Raw genomic sequence first — 25,659 nt, 5'->3', positions numbered from 1 at the left:
ACACTTAATGAACAATGGGAGAGATAGTGTCACAGTTCTCACTGTGACATCCAGACTGCCAGACGAGGTCGCCCCAGAAGTGCCCAATAAGGGATTTGAACCTGGGTACTTTTTAGTCCTGGGCCTGCTGTTTCTCCTCTGAGCCACCATACAGCCTGAAGTTTGTATCTTGCCTTGTAACCAGCACTGGGGGCTGGACGTTATTCTGTGGCTGTTCCAACATTCTCCAACATACACCTGTAGCTGATGGCCTCATTAGCCAGGTATAAAACACTGCCTCTCCCAGAAGGCAGTGTCAGTTCCTTGACTCTGGTGATCGGTTTGCTGGTTCCTGTTCTCAAGTTTGCTCTTGACTCCGGCTTGTGTTTTCGTTTATTCTGACTTCTGGCTTCCTCTGACCCTTGGCTTCCCACGACTATTCTCCTGATTTATCCGTTCCTGTACCGCAACTCGGAATTATCCTGCATAGCCCCCGTGCACTGACTCACAGGCCAGGTGAATTCTTGCCTGACCACCTCGGCCTGTGTTTTCTTGTAAGGGTGAGCATACATCTCTGCCTGCCGGACTCCCAACCCAGGTAAGCCCTGACAGATAGGGGGTGGAAGCCAGATTTGAAGAGGGTCTAGGAAAGAGTTGGAATTAAGGAAGCGAACAAAACGGGTAAAGACAAGTCTTTAGAAACTTTGAGGAAAATTGAAGCATGAGATTTGAGACAATAGTTGCAAGGGGAAAATAGATCAAAAGAGGAGATTCACAGATCCATAGGCATGGATTATACCGCCTGAGTGCATTTATTTGGAGCTTTAGTAGTTACTAGTTCAAAAAAGTGTAAGTGCATTTTATTTAGCCCACCAACCATCTGAAAATACTACACCATATTTAGTCTTTTGTCTTCTTATTGTATATTGAATTTTCCTGATTTGGATTTTGAGGATACTTTTAAGTCGCTGTCACTCTCTTACACCCACGATCCTTCTTCTGTTCTTTTTCCACACCAACCATGACCAGAAAGGAGAGACTCTGGTTTGGGTTGTTCAAGCTGTAGTACAATCTAGCACTAGAGACCTTTTGTACTATTGGATCAAGAGATTACTTTTTAGAATAGGTATGACAGTAGCATGTTTAAGGGGGAACAGGGGTAATTCCAGAAAAAAGAGAGCAGATAAAGATATGTATTAAGGATGGCACAAGACAAGTAGAGAGACCTGATAAGTTTATATGGGATCAAGCGGGCAATTCGTGGAGTGAGAGAAAAGGAGAAGAGCAGTCACCTCTTGTTCAGTAGCCAGGAAGAAAGCCTGAAGGGTAGGAAAGGCACAATTCCAGTGTGGTTGAGAGAGAGAGGAGCAAAGGGAAGATAATTCTTTCCTTAACTGTTTAATCTTGTCAGTAAAGTAGCAAAGCTACTAAAGTAGCAAAGTAGCAAAGTAGCAAAGCTATCGGCTGTAAGGTAAGTTTAGAGGGTTGCCGCAGCAGGGTGAAGAAAATAATTAAAGGTATCAAATAGACATCTGAAATTGTTGGAGCATGAACCTATTAAAGAGGGAAAGTATAATTGTTTTGCAAGGGTGAGGGCTGTTCTGTATGAACACTAGATTAATTTATAATGAAGAAAGTCTGACAAGGTGCTGGACTTCCTCCAACAGCATTCAGCTTAATGGGAGCATCTCTGCAGGTTGCATTTTGACTTAGTGTGCCACGGCTGGAGGTGTGTCCTCCTTGAGGTGTATTTTTGAAGTGGGGCTGCGGCATCCAGGTTAGTGGTGAGAGTAGCGTTATATGAGATACTTCGTCATTACCGCATTCACGACAACTGTGGATGTAATAAGGGCTGCAAAGAAGACCCTGTTTTTGTCAAATTGATAAGCATTTTAAAAAAAAATAGATGGACTTCATCTATTGCCTGCTAGCACCATAACAAATACAACAATGTAGTTGTTATAATTGCCTGGAGTATCTCATAAATTATTTGTTAGTGCCAATTAATAAGCAGATAGCCCATTATTGTTCATTTCAGTAGTTACAGTTTTAAGATGATAGCTATGCATCCCTTGTAAGGTAACTCCCTATCTTATTCTCCAGTGTATATAAGAATATACGACAAACATAGTTATTTAATATCAGTACAGACTGAATTCCTGGAATTTCCTAGACAGAGTTGCTTACATTTTTGTATACTCCTGTCATAAAAATTTGATAATTAATGTTGCAAATAAATGTAAGCAAGATTGATGATTCTGTGAACCCAGGAAACTAATTTAACAAGCTATTTCATTTTTATTGCTAATCCTATATCACAGTCCTCGTGCAAACTGGGAACTGACCTCTACAGTTACTTACTTGTCAATACAATTGAATGTACCTGGAAGAAAATAAATGTTATGTACATGTGGAACTGTAGAATATTGCAAGTCTGACTTAATTCCTTCATGGCAAGTATACATTCCAGTTAGTTATATTTGTGTTCTATGAAGCAGACATTCTGAAAAATCATCAATAAGATAAATAGTCTGACCTAAATCACAATGCTGTGCCTGCTCTTTCTGCAGTACAGCAGAATATGTTTTTTTTTTTTTTAATTGTTTGTGCCAGAGGTATAACTCTACATTTGGCAGTGTCATTATAGCATCTATAGCCAGACCAAAACAGGAGTGCCGGGCTGGCTAATTATCAATTCCTCTCTCTTTTTGGTTGAAGTAAGCTTTTAAAGGTAGACCATATAGAATATGTGAGAACTGAACTGCTAAATCCAGTTAAATGTAACATACTCTGCTAGTTTAACCCCTTAAGGACACATGACATGTGTGACACGTCATGATTCCCTTTTAATCCAGAAGTTTGGTCCTTAAGGGGTTAAGAACTCATAACTTAAAATAAAATATTATATAAACTGTATTTTCAGCCCCAGTTACCAAAAATAGGTCTGGAAGTTATAGAAGTCATTAATTCATGCACTCCAGCATATTTAGTAAAACTTGCATGGAATCATATGCAGGCAAAGGAATCATCTATTACCTTAAAATTGCCTTAAATAGCCTCATGCATATTAGTCTGCATGAATAAAATACTTTTAGCTGGGTCTAATACACACTGTACAGTTTTGAACTAGATCTCATGAGTAAATAATAAAACATGTATTTACTATTTAATAAATATGTGACCAGAATGTTATTTTCAATGTTTTGTTGTTGAGTATATTTTATCCTCTCTGGTACTATCATACTATATACATCTGTATAGAATGACACTTCCCAACCCTTTTTCCAATAAAAGGCAACATTATATATTATTACTTATTGTTAACAGGATGAGATTGGAATTTTTCCAGATATGAGAATTTTAATGCATCACTGTCGCTGGGGACATGTACTAACCAGATGCAATAAAAAAGTTGAATTGTGGGGGCAGAGCCAGGCTTCCATGCAGGGCAGACTGCTGTGACTGAGCTCCTAAGAATATAACTGTTTTTGAGGTGATATCTCCCCATAAACAAACAGTTACTTTTACGTATAGGCACTCTCTGAGTTGGGGAACATCTGCTGACTACACTGAACCTCGAATCGTGATTATACCCCACCGGAGACTGGGTCTCTCAGTTGTGGCCTACTGTGCATGGAGCAGGGGAGAAGTGGCCGATCTCCTCGCTCCTCAGACTCCGGTTCAGCTCTACCGCACTCCTAACCTCCCCCCCCATGACCAGTGGGGGATATCCTGGTCACCACTGCAAACTGCAAACTACCAACACACCGCCTGCACTGAGCAATCAAGATGGCGACTGCCCCACCATCAGACAAGCAAGGCCTACATGCGCCCCAGAGGCCATGCAGCCTCTCCATAGAACTTACCCTGCAGCACTTGAATGCAATATTCCAAAACTTCTGGTTGAGAATCAGGGAACAAGCCGTTGAAAAGGAAGGTACTTCCTCCAGGCGATATTGCCAAGCAAGCTCCTACCCACAAACGTGTCTGCACGCCCGCACCAAGAGCCCCTCAAGGCTTTAACACCAAACGCCCACCGCTGAAGCGAAGGATCGCTCACCAAAGACGGCGCATTACAGCCAGACCCACTGCTTGTCCCAAAGGAAGGGCAGACTTGATCCCGAAGCAGACCATGACCCTTGCACGGGAAACACCGCCATCACACAGGCCAGGGGTGGGAAGAGAGCCCTGACCCGCAACGCTGAGGCTTGCGGCCTGCGCTATCCTGCATACACTTCAAACCTGCCGCTGGTAGGAGTCGGGTGATTAGAGAAGACACGCACAACCTGAAACAGCGGTGACAGCTGCATCCCAACATGACCACCACATGCAATTTATGATTTATTGTTTCACCATTTGTTTTCATGCTTCATCTGGCTTATACTGTTACAGCCTCTGTTGTGGAGCACCTTGGCATTCCTGCCCCAACGCCCAGTGGCCATACAAGCTACCTGTAACTCAAACGCCCACATGGGCTCAAAAGATGAATATGTATATGGTTATGTGCTTCAACTCATGGTTTATCTCTTTCTTTATGCCTTAGTTTTCTTTCACTCTACTATTCTCACCTTCCACGCCTTGGCCTTGGAGGGCCACTGCAGGGGCCAGTGGTATATTAACCTATACTTGCCTAGCACCTGTTAAACGCAACTCGCTGTTCTTATAGTTAATGTGCAAGTTTTATAACACGTTTGACTACTCCTGTCCTAACTAAATAACCTAAATTGTCAGCTCAACTTAGCCTACTGTTCTTGAACTCACTAGCCTGACTTATCTATAGCTTACCCTTTAAAAACATTTGTGCCTAAATATCAAATGTTACCTCTTTGCATATTGCATATTGAATTTCTATATACCTCGATACCGCTGTTGTGGCGTACTGAGGCTGTTTGTTTATTTGTGCACAACAAAAATAAAGAATTAGAAAAAAAAAAGTTGAATTCTAATATACAGTATGCAACAAAATTCACAGTAGAAACAGTCTGTCTAATGTTCTTTGTTTATATTTGACCACCCAAAAATTATACAGTGAATGCACTTATGTGATAAATGGTGAATAAAAATTAAAGATAAGGTAAATATCACTTGCTGGAATTAAGTATTTTACAAGCACACATTAACGTGATATCAGGCAACATGCTAAACTAGTTCTAATATAAATTATAATTGTAAATATAGTTTGAGCAATTTATAAATTTACTAACAACTCACTATTTCATCAGTAACTTAGTACTAATTGCAACCATAAAAAGGAGCAAAGGGACACTATAGTCACCAAAATAACTTTAGCTTAATTATGCAGTTTTGTTGTGTATATCATGCCCCTGCAGTCTCACTGCTCAATTCTCTGCCATTTAGAAGGTGAATTACTTTGTTTTGCAGCTCTAGTCACATGTACCTGCTTCTGACTTACACAGCCTTCCTAAACACTTCTTGTAAAGAGCTATCTAATCTTTACATTTCCTTTATGGCAAATTCTGTTTAATTTAGCATTTCTCTGTTAATAGCTTTCTAGAATCTGCAGGAGACTGATGTATGTAATTAAAGTTCAATTTACAGAGGAGGAGATAAAAAAAAATTGTAAAGTTAACATCTGATTGAAAGTGAAACCATTTTTTTTTTTCCATGCAGGCTATGTCAGTCACAGTAAGGGGACGTGTGGCCAGAACTGCTTAGACAGAAATAAAAGTGATTTACTTCTTCAATAGTAGAGAATTGAGCAGTGAGATTGCATGGGCATGATCTATACACCAAAACTGCTTCACTAACCTAAAGTTGTTTTGGTTACTAACGTGTCCCTTTAATGTCTACGGTTTCTTTTCTTTTTATTAGAACATGCCTACCGAAATATACAAGAGAATGGTGTTAAACTTACTGTCAATGGGATTTCTCATTGGGTATGACTGAGTGTAGTTATTAACGCACTGCACTAGTGTTGGACTGATGGAAGCACAGTAATTTTCTACCGCTTTGATCTGTGATGGTCCTGGCGAGGAATCTGTACGGAATATGGCTTGGCAGTACTCCCGGCAGTTTGTATGACGACCAGCATAGCTACAGCAAACTGATCCCACTGAAAACAAAACAGAGAAACATAAGGATGAAAAGCCAACAGCTATGTTTAACAAAACATTAAATAAACCAGATACTGCTCTTTTCATTCCTTAAATATGTTCTGCCTTTTAACAGTCTTGGTTTTGTTACCTTATAATTTGCATGGATACATTATCTACACAATTGATCATTTAAAAAGGCAATACAAGAAAACTTACTTTCATTTCTATTAATGCAGCTAAGAAGTGCAGTCTAAAAGCAAAACAAGAGAACATTATTAACATTTTACAATTCAATAATGTCAGATAAAGCATTTTATGGCTGCTCAAGAACACTATGAAATATTGATGTAAGAACGAATTAACAGATATTAGCAATACGCAGCAGTTGTAATAGCAGTTGGTCTCTCATTTCAACATAATACATAATACAAAATACATTTAAGCAATAATAACCTGTGAAGAGTGGCTAGGTTAATCCATAATGTAATACAAAAAGAAAGGGAGAGAAATGGATCACAAAATCACTAATTTCGTCAAAGTTCTAGCCTTCTGAGCAGCATACTGTCAGTAAACAATGGTCATGACTGACCACTTGCTTTTACATAATTTTTACTTATCCAGTGGAACACATGTGGTTAGAGTGCAGACCCATGTATGTACCCATTTAGTCAAACATCATGAATAGGTGGAGATAACAAGGATGGTGAGGTTAAGAGTGTGACGTGACTCTGGGTGGGTTAGATAGGAAATATTCACTATAAGGCTCCAATATTCACATTCCTCTTGTCCATTGTTTAGGACAGTTTTCTTTAGAAGCCATTGTCCTTTTCTCACTAATACCCTATGCAAGGCTGCCATCAGGGGGTACAGCACCAATGTGCATATATTCTAGTAGTACATCTATAGCAAATGACTGTGTTATAAATTCCACTAATACTAATGCCATGTTATTTTTTTTAAATAATACTCGAGATACCATAATATTCACTGCTGAAAGGGATCCTATAGTGCCAGGAAAACAAAGCTGTTTTCCTGGCACTATAGGCTCCTGGAGTTTCCCCCTCCTGCGGGGCTGAAGAGGTTAAAACCCCCTCAGCCACTCACCTGAATCCAGCACCAATGACCATCGGTGCTGGGTCAGGCCTTGCCCACACTCTTCCACCGACGTCATTGAATGCCGTCCTATGAGGAAAATCTGACAACGGATGTCAATTTGGATTCCGGAAGCCCTCTAGGGGCTGTCTCTGTCTCTGATGTTTAACATTGCAGCACTAAGTGCATAAGGGTCACAGCACACAGACCACTTCAATTAGCTGAATTGGTCTGGGTGCCTACAGTGTCCCTTTAAATGTAAAAATGCTTCAATAACTCTTCTGCATTTGTAATTATTAGTAACATGTACATGAAAAGTCACTGTAATTGAAATGTGTAATGATCACAAAAATCAATTCATATCAACATACTTTTTGCCTGAATCAGATAACATTTTGGCACTCTCTAAATGTCTTTGCCACTAAACAGTACCTCTCTAAACCAGTAGATGGCGAAGTGACATTACAATATTTTTCATTAGTACACTTCCTTGGAATCGTACATAAAAACTTTAGAGCATGTATTGCGTGCATTATTTTCCCCTTGATAAATATGATTTATTTAGTATTATGCAGCATTATATTCAAGCATGGTGAATAATCAATATTAACCCTTTAAAGACTTTGGTGCAGATTTCGACTCATACCTCATACTGTTTCCTGCAAACCTTTGATATATCATTTGTTGAAGATGCCTACAATTGAAATAAAAAATACCGTCAATATTAATAATCAACCACATACAGATTTCTCAATGTATTTGTTTTATACAAGATATCAAAGTGATTCAAACAAAGCAAAACAACTTCTGAAATACATTTTCTTTAACAAGGGGATGCTGTGGTTGCATACATTTCTTATCCATACATAGACACACACAGGGGCGGACTGACCGGTCGCGCACTTCGGACATGGTCCGAGGGCCCGTCTGGGATGGGGTCTGCCATCAGGCGGCTCGGCCGCCCCTTTAAATGCTGCAGCCGCCTGAGCGCTCTCTTAAGAGCCTCAGACGGCTGCAGCTTCTCACCTCCCCTCCCCTGTAGCATGGCCGAGCTGCTCTGCGGTCCACGGTGCCCGGCCGGAGTGATAGGAGTGTGCACCTTCCTGTCAGTCCGGCCGGGTACAGAAAACAGAAACTCCTGTTCCGCGCGGAGTTTCTGTTTCCTGTACCCGTCCGGACTGACAGGAAGGTGCACACTTAGTGTGCACCTTCCTATCACTCCGGCCGGGCACCGCGGACCGGAGAGCAACTCGGCCACGCTACAGGGGAGGGGGTAAGAACAGAGGGGGAGGTAAGAACAGAGAGGGGGAGTAAGAACAGAGAGGGAGGGGGGGTAAGAACAGAGAGGGAGGGGGGGTAAGAACAGAGAGGGAGGGGGGGTTAAGAACAGAGAGGGAGGGGGGGTTAAGAACAGAGAGGGAGGGGGGTAAGAACAGAGAGGGAGGGGGGTAAGAAGAGAGAGGGAGGGGGGTAAGAAGAGAGAGGGAGGGGGGTAAGAAGAGAGAGGGAGGGGGGTAAGAAGAGAGAGGGAGGGGGTAAGAAGAGAGAGGGAGGGGGGTAAGAAGAGAGAGGGAGGGGGTAAGAAGAGAGAGGGAGGGGGTAAGAAGAGAGAGGGAGGGGGTAAGAAGAGAGAGGGAGGGGGTAAGAAGATAAAGGGAGGAGGGGGTAAGAAGAGAGAGGGGGGTAAGAAGAGAGAGGGAGGGGGGTAAGAAAAGAGAGGAAGGGGGGGTAAGAAGAGAGAGGGAGGGGGGTAAGAAAAGAGAGGAAGGGGGGGTTAGAAGAGAGAGGAAGGGGGTTAGAAGAGAGAGGAAGGGGGTAAGAAGAGAGAGGAAGGGGGGTAAGAAGAGAGGGGGGGTAAGAAGAGAGAGGAAGGGGGGGTAAGAAGAGAGGGGGGGAGTAAGAAGAGAGGGGGGAGTAAGAAGGGGGGGAGTAAGAAGGGGGTAAGAAGATGGGGAGTAAAAAGAGGAAGGGGGGAGTAAGAAGAGGGGGAGGGGGAGTAAGAAGAGGGGGGAGGGAAGAGTAAGAAGAGGGGGGAGGGGGGTAAGAAGAGGGGGGAGTAAGAAGAGGGGGAGGGGGAATAGAAGAGGGGGAGGGGGAGTAAGAAGAGGGGGAGGGGGAAGTAAGAAGAGGGGGAGGGGGTAAGAAGAGGGGGGAGGGGGTAAGAAGAGGGGGAGGGGGTAAGAAGAGGGGAGGGGAGTAAGAAGAGGGGGAGGGGGAGTAAAAAGAGGAAGGGGGGAGTAAAAAGAGGAAGGGGGAGTAAGAAGAGGGGGAGGGGGTAAGAAGAGGGGGAGGGGGAGGGGGGTAAGAAGAGGGGGGAGTAAGAAGAGGGGGAGGGGGAGTAAGAAGAGGGGGAGGGGGAGTAAGAAGAGGGGGAGGGGGAAGTAAGAAGAGGGGGAGGGGGTAAAAAGAGGGGGTAGGGGGTAAGAAGAGGGGGAGGGGGTAAGAAGAGGGGAGGGGAGTAAGAAGAGGGGGAGGGGGAGTAAAAAGAGGAAGGGGGGAGTAAAAAGAGGAAGGGGGAGTAAGAAGAGGGGGAGGGGGGTAAGAAGAGGGGAGGGGGTAAGAAGAGGGGGAGGGGGGTAAGAAGAGGGGGGAGTAAGAAGAGGGGGAGGGGGAGTAAGAAGAGGGGAGGGGGAGTAAGAAGAGGTGGAGGGGGAAGTAAGAAGAGGGGGAGGGGGTAAAAAGAGGGGGGAGGGGGTAAGAAGAGGGGGAGGGGGTAAGAAGAGGGGAGGGGAGTAAGAAGAGGGGGAGGGGGAGTAAAAAGAGGAAGGGGGGAGTAAAAAGAGGAAGGGGGAGTAAGAAGAGGGGGAGGGGGTAAGAAGAGGGGGAGTGGGAGTAAGAAGAGGGGGGAGGGGGAGGGGGTAAGAAGAGGGGGGGGGAGTAAGAGAGGGGGAGGGGGTAAGAAGAGGGGGAGTGGGAGTAAGAGAGGGGGGGAGGGGGAGGGGGTAAGAAGAGGGGGAGGGGAGTAAGAAGAGGGGGAGGGGGGAGTAAAAAGAGGAAGGGGGGAGTAAGAAGAGGGGGAGGGGGGTAAGAAGAGGGGGAGGGGGAGTAAGAAGAGGGGGGAGGGGGGTAAGAAGAGGGGGAGTAAGAAGAGGGGGAGGGGCTAAGAAGAGGGGGGAGGGGGTAAGAAGAGGGGGAGGGGGAGTAAGAAGAGGGGGAGGGGGTAAGAAGAGGGGGAGGGGGAGGGGGTAAGAAGAGGGGGAGGGGAGTAAGAAGAGGGGGAGGGGGGAGTAAAAAGAGGAAGGGGGAGTAAAAAGAGGAAGGGGGAGTAAAAAGAGGAAGGGGGAGTAAGAAGAGGGGGAGGGGGGTAAGAAGAGGGGGAAGGGGGGAGTAAAAAGAGGAAGGGGGGAGTAAGAAGAGGGGGAGGGGGGTAAGAAGAGGGGGAGGGGAGTAAGAAGAGGGGGAGGGGGGAGTAAAAGAGGAAGGGGGAGTAAAAAGAGGAAGGGGGAGTAAGAAGAGGGGGAGGGGGGTAAGAAGAGGGGGAGGGGGAGTAAGGAGAGGGGGGAGGGGGTAAGAAGAGGGGGAGGGGGGTAAGAAGAGGGGGAGTAAGAAGAGGGGGAGGGGCTAAGAAGAGGGGGGAAGGGGTAAGAAGAGGGGGAGGGGGAGTAAGAAGAGGGGGAGGGGGCTAAGAAGAGGGGGAGGGGGAGTAAGAAGAGGGGGAGGGGGTAAGAAGAGGGGGAGTAAGAAGAGGGGGAGGGGGGTAAGAAGAGGGGGAGGGGGAGTAAGAAGAGGGGGGAGGGGGTAAGAAGAGGGGGAGTAAGAAGAGGGGGGAGGGGTTAAGAAGAGGGGGAGGGGGGAGTAAAAAGAGGAAGAGGGAGTAAGAAGAGGGGGAGGGGGGTAAGAAGAGGGGGAGGGGGAGTAAGAAGAGGGGGAGGGGGTAAGAAGAGGGGGAGTAAGAAGAGGGGGAGGGGGGTAAGACGAGGGGGAGGGGGAGTAAGAAGAGGGGGGAGGGGGTAAGAAGAGGGGGAGTAAGAAGAGGGGGGAGGGGCTAAGAAGAGGGGGAGGGGGGAGTAAAAAGAGGAAGGGGGAGTAAGAAGAGGGGGAGGGGGGTAAGAAGAGGGGGAGGGGGAGTAAGAAGAGGGGGAGGGGGTAAGAAAAGGGGGAGTAAGAAGAGGGGGAGGGGGGTAAGAAGAGGGGGAGTAAGAAGAGGGGGGAGGGGGTAAGAAGAGGGGGGGAGTAAGAAGTGGGGGAGGGGGGGAGTAAAAAGAGGGGGAAGGGGGGAGGGGAGTAAGAAGAGGGAGGAAGAGTAAGAAGGGGTTAGAAGAGAGTGAGGGGGAGTAAGAAGAGGTGGGAGTAAGAAGAGGGGGAGGAGGGAAAGAAAGAGGGGGAGGGGGGAAAAAGAAGAGGGGGAGGGGGGAGTAAGAAGAGGGGGAGAGTAAGAAGGGGGGTAAGAAGAGAGTGAGGGGGGAGTAAGAAGAGGGGGGGAGTGAGAAGGTAAGGTAAGAGGGGCCAACTTGGCCTAGGTATCAGCGAGCTATGTTGTGTTGCTATATTGTGAATAGGAACCAGAGTGTTGGAGAGACCCCCCTCCAGGCCCCATTAGACTCCATTGTAGTCTCTAATGGGACCTGGAGGAAATTCTTTCTAACACACTCTCTAAAGGACACTGAGATAGCCTCTGCTAGAATGCTCCCCCCCCCCCTCCATGGCCCATTAGCCCTCAATTGTAGTCTCTACTGGGGCCTGGAGGCGACTGTTTCCAGCAGGGACACTTAGATGGCCTCTGTTAGAAAGACCCCCTTCCAAGCCTATTAGACTCCATTGTAGTCTCTAATAGGGCCTGGAGGGGATTCTTTCTAACACACTCTCTAAAGGACACTGAGATAGCCTCTGCTAGAAAGACCCCCCTCCATGGCCCATTAGCCCTCAATTGTAGTCTCTAATAGGGCCTGGAGGGGATTCTTTCTAACACACTCTCTAAATGACACTGAGATAGCCTCTGCTAGAAAGACCCCCCTCCATGGCCCATTAGCCCTCAATTGTAGTCTCTACTGGGGCCTCGAAGGGATTATTGCACTTTTGTTCCTTGTGTCTAAAGATTGTGTAGGATGTGGCTGGAGGCGGTGCATGGAGGCGGGACATGGGTGGCGCTTGCTGCGGAGTATGGGTGGGGCCTGTCAGGGGGCCCTTGATTTATTTTGCCCAGGGGCCCTGAGGGTTCTCAGTCCGCCCCTGGACACACACCTGTATAAAACAATGATGCAGGAGAAACGTGGTACAGTTTGCATCCATATGAAACATAGCTGTACAATTTCATAGTGCAAACTGGGATAATACTCCCTACAAATTCTACAAGGCAACAAAAATAATGATGCACCCTATATCAGATTGTAGTGCATTTATTGCAAAATCAATTAGGTCAGCTAAGCTTTGTATCCTATTCTGTCCCTTTTATGTAGTCGACACTCCTACATTTCCTTATTTTGGCCCTCATCCTGCCTATAAATAAGGGACAACTGAACATCAAATCTAATATTGGTAAGTACAGTCATTTGAAGCAGACAGACTGTGTCACTATATGCCAAATTAGATGTTATGTTAATCCTTATTTGCTGCACATATTTAATGTATTTATATATGCCGAAATTATTTGCTTGAACTAAAAGAAACGCTAATTGTTAATATTTTAGAATTTTTATTGCTAATTATTTATTATTGGCATTTATATAGTGCCAGCATGTTCCACAGCACATTACAATTTGAAGGTTGGTGAAAGAAAAACAACTTTGTAATTGGGCAGAGTAGGCAACTGCCATCCAAATAAGCAGGTGTCTACTCTGCCTTAGTGCACAGCCGTCCACCTGCTGGTGGGCACTAAGGTTGCCAGTCGGCCAGCACATGGCTTGCCTACTGCCTTTGGCGTGCATGCCCCTTGGGATACACATACCAGTGGTTGTGAAACAAGGGTTTAACATACTTCTTACCTGTTTACAGGCTCGGCGGCATTCCACCGCTATTGCTAGCTCACAGCAACCAAGGCCAACCCAGGCATCTGATTTCTTAGATACACCTTCAGAACAAAATGATTAAGACAGGTACACATGTAATCACTGGTATTAAGTACAGTTACATTTAAATGTAGCACCTACAAAAAAAGCATATATGCTATATAGAAATCCACCAAATATTGTAAATGCATTAAATTCTGGTTACTAGGAAACCTTGCATTCCCAAAATAGGTGCAGATTCCCTGCACCTATAGTGTATTTTAGTCTTTTCATAGCCCTAAAAAAATTATTCTGCAAAGAATTAGTATTTTTTTCTGCACTTGATTGTTTTTTTTTACCTTGAACTGCAAAGTATACAAAAAAATATGTTTTCACGAATGCATGGACTAGATGCTGGTGCCTTTCCTAAATTTTCCCAGTGCTGGGAACAAAAACTAGCACCTACTGGAAAGACTCAAACATCATATCAGTGCGTTAGGACACAGTTTAGTAGATAAAGCCCACAATGCAGAATAGGACAGAATAGCACAAAATCGGGTTCACACTACAAATAGGGTCATATGTAGAATAGACAAAAAACATGTGGGATACGGCTGTGCAAAATCTAAAAAAAGGGAACATAAAACAATATATAGTGTAACAGTAAAAATAAGACAGTAATACGCCACAATTGTATACACTCACAAGATTGAGACGTATAATACGTTCAAGGGTGCCTCCCCCGATGTTGTTGGGTGGCTTTGTCTCCCACTTCCACTCCAATGGGATAGATATAAAGTAAGACTCCAATAGGTATAAGTTAAAAAAAGTATCAGCAGCTATATTATAAAAAGGTGAACAAGCACCATCAGCTTTGAATATAAAATTGAGGAATGTAGGTCCTACGTGTTTCGTTCCAACAGTGGAACTTCCTCAGGGACCAAATGGCAGTAATATTACAACAATAAAACCATATAAAACCATATGTAACAAAATATTTTGTTACATATGGTTTTAGTGTTGTAATATTACTGCCATTTGGTCCCTGAGGAAGTTCCACTGTTGGAACGAAACGCGTAGGACCTACATTCCTCAATTTTATATTTCAGAATGATATTCTCAGTCCTAGAATGAATGCCCCTTTTCATGCATGACAATACCTTACTGGCTTTAGCCACTGTTGATTGACATTGCACATTGTTGCATAGTTTGTTGTCTATAACAATTCCCAAGTCCTTTTTGTGTGTTGTTATCCCTAATTCACTTCCATTAAGGGTATACGTTGCTTGTGCATTCTTTATGCCGAAGTGCATAACACTGCATTTTTCAACATTAAATCTGCTATTTGAGTGCACAGTCCCCCAGTCTATCTAAATCCCTCTGCAGCAAAGTAATATCTTGCTCACATTATATTACTTTACAGAGTTTTGTGTCATCTGCAAACACTGAAACATGACTTTCAATTATTTTTTCAAGATCATTTATAAAAATTTTAAATAGAAGGGGTCCCAGAACAGAACCCTGAGGGACACCACTTGCCACCTCTGTCCAGCTGGAAAATGTATCATTAATGACAACTCTTTGTACTTTATTTTTTAGCCAATGTTCTAAGCAAGTTAATGGAGAGATAGCCGCGGCACAAACAGAAAGCCAGGGCCAGCCCTCCTCCCCCCAAGCAGCAGTCAATAGGGAGCGCCGGCCCAGCATGGGAGCATGAGGTAAGGAGGCTGGAGAGCAGGGCCCTGACACCGTGTGATATATGAAGAGATTATAAGCCAGGCTTACTAGGTTTATGCAGAAGGTTAGATAGAAAAACATAGAAACAGTTCTGTAATTCAAAGTGAATTCAAGGAGAATGTAACAGTTTTTTGGGGCTATTTTGGTCTAAAACATGAAAAAAGAAAAACTAAAAAGTATATAAGGGCACTTTCATTGTTTAAAAAAAAAAAAAAGAATATATACATATATATATCCCTCTCATTGATAAAACAGGAATCTAAATTTCAAATGATGGTATATAAGGAATCCACCTCCCCAGAATAAGCAGTCTTTATTCATGTCCTCCAGCTATTAGGGAGCACAACTGTTTTAATCAAAATGTCACCTGCCATTAGTTTTTCATTATGGCATCCCTGCGGAGTTTAGCCTCTCTACCCTCCCATTCCATTAATAGAGAGAAGTAAAATGAAAGTGATAGCAATGATTCCTCATTGGCCAAGAAGACCTTGGTTTCCACTGCTGTTTAGTCTGTCACAAGGAGTTCCTTGGGAACTGCAAATCAAGAGGTACCTATTATCACAGGGCTCAGTTCTCTACAAAGATCATGTAAGACTCCATCTGAAGGCCTGCAGATTGAGAAGAACTTTCTGAAAACTAGAGGCTTATCAGATTATGTAGTGGAGACTATTCTCAAAGCTAGAAATCACAATATGTCAAGTATACTGTAGAATCTGGAAAGCTTATGGTGATCTCAGGAAAGTTTCTGAAACCCTTAATCTTTCTGATTTGTTGTAAGTTTTACAAAATGGTGTGAATAAAGGTTTGAGCTTTAGTTTTCTTAAAGTACATTTATCTGTGTTTTTCAGCTATCCTATGATTACATGTTTTATCAAAGAAACGATGAGAATTAGACCATCTGTTAAAAACTTCATCCCAGCATGGGACTTGCTTACAGTTTTACATAGTTTGACAGGCACACCATTTGAGTCTATGGATTCTTCAACTTTATGGATTTTAACGCTGAAATGTGTTTTCCATGATGCCATCACCTTTAGCAAGGAGAGCTTCAGAATTACAAGCGCTTTCATTTGATCATCCTTTTACTCAATTTGTTGTAGATAAGATGCATCTAAGGTTACAAAGGTTCCTTTCCTAATATCACCTGAACCAGGAGATTATCCTACCTTCTTTATTGGAAAACCCTTCTTCTGAAGAAGAATCCCTTTGGCAAACTTTGGATGTGGCAAGGTCTTTACGCATTTACTTGATCGTACTAAAGAATCTAGAAAGTCAAATACACTTTTTATTTGTACCTTTTGGTTACCATAAATGTATATCTGCCTCTGTTTCTACTATCAGGAGTTGGATTACTTCGGCGTTTCATAATGCTTACAGAGTTGCCGGCAAACTGCTGCCAGAAGGTTTTAAAGCTCTCTCGACTAGGGCTGTCTCTGCCTTTTTGGTGGATATTTCTATAGAAGAAATTTGTAGGGCTGCATCCTGGTCATCTTCAAACACTTTTGTGATGCACTATCGCCTACACTTTTCAGGCTCATCTGCCTCCTCATTTGGAAGAAATGCCCTTAATTCCGCAACTAACGTTTGATTAAATTTGGTTTAACATTGATATGGTGTAATTATTATTATTTTATTTTTTTTATCACCCACCCTTTTACTATTGCTTGGGAAGTCCCATAGGTGATGCTGTGATGGATTGGTCAGTTAAACAGAAAATTGTTACAATACTTACCGTAATTTTCTTTTCCTGGCCAATATCCATGTCAACATCAATGAACCCTCCCCTTTTTCTGGACTGACTTGGTTACGAGACTGCTTATTCTTGGGAGGTGGATTCCTTATATACCATCATTTGAAATATATGCTCTCAAAATAACACCTGTTTTGACTTGACAAATCTCTCCTATTACCTTTAAACCTCTTGGAAATTGGCATGTAAATGGCAATTGGCGATTTTTCATAAATAGTTAATAGTAAATGATGTGATCTAAAATGTCCTAAAACACACTTGCCCCTAGTAACATATCCAGTCCAACGACTTGACATGAAAATGTCCTCCTTTGGGCATTTGGCATTTTGCTCAGTATTAAATCTGTGCCAAATTGGAAATCACGTGGCCAGATGGACATTTCAGTTCTATACCTTAAGAAATATAAAACACAAAGCTACTAGTCCAATTTATGAAAAAGAGAGAATTAAAATGAATAAATGCACAAAAAAAAGACTGAGCAAAGAGTAAAGATTGAGTTACAAAAAGAAGAAAAAGATTGTTTTTGACACATTTTGCATTAGTTGTACAATGTAAAGCTGAAATGCATGAAAGATGGATAAGACGATTGCAGCAGTTCAGACAAAAATTATTAATTGAGACAGCACTGCAAATGTTGTCTAACAAGCATTTACTCTGATGCAGTTTTCATAGCCAGCTATGAAAAGAAAACTGAATTAATAATAGAGTGAATATAATAATATATGTAGCAAATGATATAACCTATCTTCCAGTCATTTTAATATAGATTTATTTTGCAAAAATACTCAACTGCCATTTTTATTTACCAGAAAGAATTACATATTTTGGGTCTTTTTTAATTTAAACTATAAATCACCAGTAATGACCTAACTGCTCCAAAGTGAAGTACGGAGTCACATTGATTTGCAAGTTCTATGTGTATTTTATTCCCCAAATATAAGGTCTCCGATTTAATTTAAAACATTATTCCACCTTTCACCTTTTCGGTAATTTTTTCACATCTTGTCCCACATGATGCTTTATTCGTTAATTTCTTTCAGTTTAACTTTTAAAAAACTGCAATTTTCTTAATGCTTAACAACTTCTCTATTTCATTGATCACCATGTAGAAATAAGGACATACAAGACATTCTCTGTCATTCTATGTATCCTTAATGTTATTCATATACACAATTTTTTTTTCTTTTCTGCTGACATATGACGTCTTTGGATGTTCAATTCCATTTGTATCCACCGTTTTGTTATTATTGTATTGTTTCGTACAATATAGCAAATATACTTAATGTACTTTTTTATTTTTTTTTAATTAATATTAAAAAATAATTGAAAAGTAAAAAACCCTCCCCCCCTGCAATTTAGTGTTGTTTACTTTATTAGGCCTTCAGCGTCAGTCAGCTTTACTATTTTCATCCTCAGTCACACAGTATTTTCCTATATCCCATCGTGAGAACCGTCCTATGTTACGTCCACCACTAACTCTACCACATGTAATTCCACAAGAAAACTGATCTCAAATGAAATTTAAGCATAAGTCAATGCTAAGAGATTTATTCACTAAAGAGTATTGCACAATATGCACTTATAAACAGACTTTGTGGAAGAAAAATCTCTATTCTAGCCAACTCTATTCTAGCCAACTTAATTAAATTTACTTTAAAAATGTGAATAAATTTCAGAAGGCTGACAATTTCCCTTAATAATTCAAGGAACTTGTGAGAGGCCTACACTTCAGTATGTTAACCCTTTAACTTTCCAACCATGGTACTCTGGAGGTACTAGTGACAGCCTAGTTATTTTTTGTCTTTCTATTTACTTTAGGATAGATAGTAGAGTCCTATATTAAGACAATGCTTCTTGTACTGCACAACACCCTCTTTGATTATAAGGTATTACATAGTGAGTTCAAAGGATTTTAAGGTGATTGTATACTAATGTCCCAAAATCCCTTTCGTGTTGGAGTATTTTCTTTTTAAAATCAGCTTCAGTAAACTACCAGGCATGACATTGAACCTCTTAATAGATTTTAATAGATCACATCTCTGTAAGGTCACTGTAGTATAGATAAATATGCCAATATTGCTCTGCTTGTAAAACACATATATAAAAAAATTGCCAGCACACTAACTGTGAAACTGTATCTACAAATGCATTAAAAGGAAATAGTAAAATATCCTAAGTAACCATATTGCTATCAGCCGTCCACTTTATATTGACTTTCCCGAGATAAAGATTGTTATCCAATGGTAACCAAAAGCTGTCCTACATCTTCACAGTTGACTGTACACACATAGGTGGTCGTGCTAATCGGTGAGTAATTCACTGGTTTTATATTTCTATAAATATTGTGTTTTGAGGGTTATCATTTGATCTTGAGAGAGGGCCCAAACATTGCTTGTTATGTTAACCTGTCTGTAGAACAGAAATGCTGACAGCAATTATTGACGGATTAATGATGTTTGTTTGAGAAGTGCAAGAGTGCTGGTCCTTTAATGGTGTAGTATTTATGGAAAGCAGACCTGAGCAATATGCAATATACCCAGCATAGATATAGACAGACAGATGAACAGACTGAGGTTTATACATAGATAGCTATAGACATGCACTCCTGGCATGTTGTTTGTTTTTGATTCTTACCAGGCAATGAGGAATTCATGCAGGTCCATACTTCTGTCTGAAAATGAACCAAATGTCAAGCAAATTACTTCCAAAATAACAAATGCTGGATACTCTCTCACATATTTTATTAAAAAACAAAATATTGCATGTATACAATAATAAGGTTAATAGCGACAAAAGTAGTTTTAATAATATTCCAACCCCATTTGCTTGTTACATAGCGCAATGACACCTTCTGACAACAATAGCGTGAGAACAAAATAAACATACATTTCCAAATTAGTTACTTGGGGGGGGAAAACAACAAAAAAGAACCTAGCACACTTACTAGTTGTGTACAAGCAGATAAGCTGTTAGAGCTTGAGAGAGACAGCCATTTGTTGTGTTAATTTTAAGGTATTTATTCATTCCAATCATTTACAATAATACAGCCCTACCAAAATAATTATTGTGGAGAAAGATATAGTCTCATCCAGTGCTCTTCTGCAGATATGATTTCTTCCAGGATTATGGAATATAGATTTGTTTACATAAATGGAAACTGACATCTCCCAGAATTTTGAATACTCTCTTTACTTATCCCCTACAGTTAGCAAATATGTTTTAGCAAGGTGTGAAAATAATATTCAAAGTAGTACACACATCTGTCCTGGACCAGGCACCCCCAACCTTGGCTCCCAGTCATTCATTGTTATAAATGTTGTCCTTTTCTGCCATTGAACATAGTGGATGAGAAGAAACTGATATAATGTTTTTGTTTTCCTCCTTATTTGCATGGTATGCCCTGGCTGTGCCTGGACTGTCTGAACTACATTGTGATATGTCTTTGGTATATATTGTGTAAGAAACTAGAGCATCACATAAAAAAGGTTTATACAAGTCATGGGTGTTTTTCGATGTTTTATTTAAAGGTATAATGAGATACTCCATTTTCTTTAAACATTACATTAGAGGTTTAGTGAATAACATCATAATCCAGTTCAACCAGGCAAACAATGCTAGTTTTATGTAATAGGCATATGACAATGTGTAATCTATAGATGTGTGAATGAGTGTAGAAAGGTTTGCAAGTTTTTTCATTATTCTGAATTCAAGTGCAACACAGAGCATTTTTACCAGTTATTGGCATATACTTATATTTATGTAATTTCCAGTTTAGAAAGTGTGATTAATGTACAATAACACTTAAGAAAGATCAATAAAAATTGTCAAAAATGGAGGCAGGGTGCGGCCGCGGTCAAACGCTGCCCTCACCAATCAGCATCTTCTCCTAGTAATGCACTGAATCAATGCATCTCTATGGAGAAACTTCAGTGTCTCCAGGCAGAGGGTGGAGACGCTGAACGTCAGTGCTGCACACTGTGCAGCACTGACCCAGGAAGCACCTCTAGTGGCCATCAGAGGATTGGCCACTAGAGGTGTTTTTAGTCAGTAATGTGAACACTGCTGCTCTCTACAAAGGCAGTGTTCACAGCAAAAAGACCGCAGCAACAGGCTATACTCCAATAAGCTGTAGTTGTTCTGGTGACTATAGTGTCCCTTTAAATGAACACTCTAACGTTTAAATAAATATATGTATTTTTAATGTTAGCATTTTTCTTACTGTGTTTAGTTTACTGCGGCCCTTTTTGATTAAAATCACCAAGGTTGCTCCCCCTTTTTTCAATCCAACACTTCGCATAGAGAAGCATTGGAGACTCTAGGTAAAGCATTGGAATAAACTGGCATCATCATGCTTTGTTTAATGACACTGAACATGAAGGCTTTCAATAAGTCAAAGGTATTCAATGGAAAACACCACTAAGTGGCTATCAGTCTGACAACATTAGAGGTGCGGGTTAGGAAAAATGTAAACATTGCCATTTCTCAGGAACAGCAATGTATTAGATTGCAAGACAAAAGGTGCAGCAGATATGAACTGGAAGCAAGTAATTTAGATGAATTGGTTTTGGTACTTAGAGTCCAGTTTGAGGGATTTGATAAGTTTGCTAAGCTGCTGCAGGCTTTAGTCCTAGTCCTGATGTCCTGTTATTTATTTGCCTGGCAGAATCAGGATCTTAAGGAAGCTGGCTAGTTTCAAAAAGTACTAGACCTCCTGGTGGGGTGAGTTGTTCTATTCTAGAGATGATAATGTACCTCCTGTGGATATAGGTCCCTGCTCTTTAGCCAATTAGGACACAATTGTCTCATTTTATCTCTTCACAGCAAAAAGAGATATTGATTATGAAAGTTGGGAGGATTTGGGGTCTTCAAAATGCTCCTTGGAAAGAAACTTCAAACCACTCTACAAATTGACAATGCAGGTGTCAATAACCTGTGTACAGCTTATGTGGCTTCTAGTGGCAGAACACTCTGCAGTAGCCTTGACCTTGTTCTCTAGGGCTTTACTATCAATGGATGGAAGATTTGGAGGAATACAGTCAAATAGAAATTGGTAGATACTTACTTCTAGAATATCAGTGAATTTTGTTCTGAGTCTTACAATGTAATATAATCAATAGTGTTTTCAATGATCCTGTGAGGCAGATCCTATTCCAAAAATAGTATTTGTGCCTTTCCCTTCTAGGGAGAGATGCTATTTGGGAGGAACGGAGACAAATGTATTTCAAAGACGGAAAGACCATCTATCTCTTTGTGCAGACACTCCCCCTTTTTGGGGCATATATGTCCCTTTGGGCGGTTCTGGTTATGTGATTCATATCAGTGGCCTACCCTTTTACCCCACCCACCAAAATCCTGCTTCACCAGACACTACTGTTAGGGAGTATGGATTGACTTGAAAGTGAGAAATTAGCATAGGGTATATGTTTTCTGATAGCTATTACATGTGACCACCTCCACCATATACATGACACTTGGGAGGTATAACTGTTTTAGTGATTCCTGCCAATAAGATTCTGTAATTAGGCCCATCATAATTGTCAACACGAGGCCCAATTTGCTCTTAATATGGCCATGCACTCAAGTCCTGACTAGTATAGCCTTTTTGTCTCCTTGCTTAACCCCTTAAGGACACATGACATGTGTGACATGTCATGATTCCCTTTTATTCCAGAAGTGTGGTCCTTAAGGGGTTAAGCAAGAGGATGGAGCATTGATGAAAGAAGCTAAGTAGTCCTTCCTCTCTGAATTTTTAGACATCGACTCCACAGTTGTGTCCCTTGAAGGCTGCATGTCAGCTCTCGAGATAACAGGCCTTGACTCACATTGTCCCACCTTTGACATCGTCAATCAACAGGCCATACGCATTGCAGATCTCCCCACCCACCTTGAGGACTTGGACACTGCAAGTAGAAGACTTAACACTCATATTAGGGAATTTGGAGAGGCTCAAGACCCCGCTCACCCTGCTTTTCAACCACATTTTGATTAAGTCATCCAAGACCCCACTAAAATTTGACCACTTCACAATAAATGGCCCTTCACATTAAATCTCCTATCACGTCTCCATCAAGAGGTGTCATATGTTGCTTTCAAGACTGCACAACTAAGGAGGTCATAATGCAGAAAGCCCGTTCCACCCACCTGTTTATCATGCTGCAAATGTTCATGGCCCTCAACCCTTTACTAAAGTTCTATTACTCTCTATTCCAGGTTCGGTACACGTGGCACTTATTAGCCCTTGCAGCCACAATGGGTAACAAGATGCCTGCATAAGGTCCCTTGCTGATGTAACTGAATTTCTCAACATACTTGGTCTACCTGAAATCTGCATGCTCGATAAGACTTTATTTCCTGTTGTTAAACCCAGTGAGACCCCAGAGACCGGTTGTGATGATCTTTTAAAAAGCAAAGGATTTGCAAGTTACAGCACCCTTGTATTGTGTTTTCATTACCCTTTATTTACCAAATAGAGGACAAAAGTATTTTCTGGTCTCTGCTCTCTAATTGCTAGAAACATTCAGTGAAGGCCTCTTTTTCATGGGAGGTTACTTTAAACCCCCCTGGAACTTAATCCTGCCCATTGGATTCCTTCTTCCTTCTTCCTTCATGGGGTCCACACACTCCTGCACAGCTACTACTTGGTAGATTGCTGTCTCACACTTAATCCAATAGGGAGGGCTCTTACCTTCTTTTTCCCTGCTTACAACTCATACTCCCACATATCTTACTTTTTCATGCCCCACAGATACCTTGAAAGTTTACATCAGGGGTCTGCAACCATGACCTTGCCCCTGCATTACACTGGCCGAGCAACTAATTGCTGCCAATAATGGGATCTGGCCTGCTGACACACCCCATCGACTGCCATGTTGTACTAGACAACCAAGTCCTACACACAGCTCCTAATGATGCATGATGTCACTACAGAGCGGGCCGCGAGGGACCAGTGTGCAAAACTAATGCAAGTGCTCATCATGCCTCCCTCACACCACCAGACACACTTCCAGAAATTAATTGATGGGTCTACCTCATAATGTCGGATCATGGGCCAGTCAACATAAATCTCGAATCCCCCTTATTTCGACCCACGACTTGGACATGGAGGCTCAAGGAGCCTCTATTGTTAGATTTCGAGGTTAGGAAGCAGGTCTTCCAAGCTTTGGACCTTTACTTTCAGGAAAATGGATTGGGAGAGACGTCACCAATATCAATCTGGGAGGCCCACAAGAGCGTCATTCGAGGCACGCTCAGACATTTTGCCGCACAAAAAAAAAAAGCGGCTCTACAGGAGATGGCTGACCTTTACAAATCCATCTCAAACTTCAAACTCCAGCATAAATGAACTCCTCTGATGGAAGTATACGGGGAATTGATGCAAGCCAGGAGACGTCTGAAGGAACTGCTCTCGTACAGATATCTTCGATCGTTACAATGCTCCAAGGGCTTCTTTTATGCCCATGTGAACAAGGGAGGCAAATATCGTCTTCTGGAGGTATATCTCCCCGCACACAGGTCCGCAAACTACGCTTCTCCTCAGGAGTACAAAAACAAAGGAAACAGCGTTAAAATAAACCAATACTATAACTAAGAATAAGAGGCAGCAAGTTTAGAAATAGGGTTTCCTCTAAGCCCTATTGACAAGGATAGTACAAAGGACAAGACAAATAAAGGTTGCGCCAAAACAGACTTTAGAACAGCTAATGGTAAACAAAGTCCAAAATGTGGTGGTAAATCTTAAGAAAAACCTTAAAAAAGAGAGATACCAAAACAAAGTCCTTAATTATGCCAGATGGACAGCCAATGGCCTGTGTAGGGGAATATTCTTTGTGTGGACCAAATGGAGTCAGCTTTTTTTGGATCCGTATGTGGAGAAAATAATGGTGCAATACGTCTGGTACAGATGGTGAATATCAGGAAAAAAGGGTCTATAGTAATCCTACTTACGTGTACTAGAGCTTAAACTAGCTCTAGTATGGATGGTATACAGCAGTACAATCCCTGTATAGCTTATAGGATACGTGGAGAGTGGTAAGTATTGTATCAATTTGTAGACCACAGAGAGGGTGGGAGAGAAGAAAGACAACTGATAGTGCTTGCTGTGTCTGTGGGGGAAGAGTACAAAACCTCAGCCTATGCGGACGATGTGCTGATAACGCTGACAAAACTTTTACTATACAAAGACAAAAGCACCACAGACCACCCCATCCAACCCTATCATTTTAAATTTTAACAATAAAAGTGGTCACATAGGGGGGCGGAGTCTGACCACCGAGCCGTGCAGACGCATCTGACACGAGCTCCGGCCCGGTGGGCAGAAAACGGCAAAAAATGGAGGCTATGAAGCTCGAAATTGCTCGAGGGTGCGCCACCCACGTCGGGGACGCCCCGCTGAGCACGATGACACCACTCCGGTGCATGCCAAAGCCGGGAATACGGAGCTCCAACTGGGGCCGAAGCAGGGGGGAGACGGCCGCACCCTTCGACGCACGAGCCCACAAGCAATCCCAGCACAGCCTACCCTCCCCCGCCCCCGGACCGGTGGGGGATATCCCGGTCCCTTCTGGCCACACAGACAGCAAGGAAAGCGTGCAACATAGCCACAAGACATGGCAGGACAACGGGCCCACAAAGTACAGTCAAAATGGCCGCCCAGCCGAGATCTACTAAACGGAGCAACCGCCCACAAGCACATATATCCCCTTTGGCAGTGTTTGACCAGCTATGCGCAGGCCTCAAGAAAGCCCTGCTAAGCCGAGGGGTAACCCACCGACAAGCTGACCTAACGGTGGCCTCATGGATAAGACCAGCGGCGAGACGCAGATATTATAAGCAGGTACCCCGAGCATCTAAAATGGCCGTCAGGCAATTCAGATACCAGAGAGCCCTGAGAGTCACATGCTTCCACCCGCACACAAGCAATACAGGGACCTTAAAACACACTAAACAAGCGTTTGACCCAGTTTCCGGCTACCAGCGCAACACCAAGCACCTCTCCCTGACCAACACCGCAACACAAGCGGCTCAGAGGCCACACATCATGAAGAGAAGTGGCAGAGATGACCCCTACAACAGAAACACAGAACTCAGCGGCCCTTATGAGCCTGCGACACTCCGCAGCCGT

General features: G+C 42.6%; 1 protein-coding gene across 1 annotated transcript in view; it reads right to left on the bottom strand.

Moving 5' to 3' along the window:
- The window catches only part of RECK (reversion inducing cysteine rich protein with kazal motifs), a 203,355-nt gene that overhangs the window by 91,816 nt on the left and 85,880 nt on the right, over positions 1-25,659 (bottom strand). The window contains exons 4-8 of the mRNA XM_063451924.1: positions 19,173-19,209; positions 13,049-13,134; positions 7,774-7,821; positions 6,252-6,285; positions 5,855-6,052 (exon numbers count right to left, since the gene is read on the bottom strand). Coding sequence (XP_063307994.1) covers positions 5,855-6,052; positions 6,252-6,285; positions 7,774-7,821; positions 13,049-13,134; positions 19,173-19,209 — 403 coding nt within the window. The remainder of the gene's footprint in view (positions 1-5,854; positions 6,053-6,251; positions 6,286-7,773; positions 7,822-13,048; positions 13,135-19,172; positions 19,210-25,659) is intronic.

This window comes from Pelobates fuscus, chromosome 4 (assembly GCF_036172605.1).
Source record: "Pelobates fuscus isolate aPelFus1 chromosome 4, aPelFus1.pri, whole genome shotgun sequence".
In the NCBI taxonomy this organism is placed as follows: domain Eukaryota; kingdom Metazoa; phylum Chordata; class Amphibia; order Anura; family Pelobatidae; genus Pelobates; species Pelobates fuscus.
The sequence above is the reverse complement of the archived record's forward strand: the minus strand, read 5'-3'. Positions and strand labels throughout refer to the sequence as shown.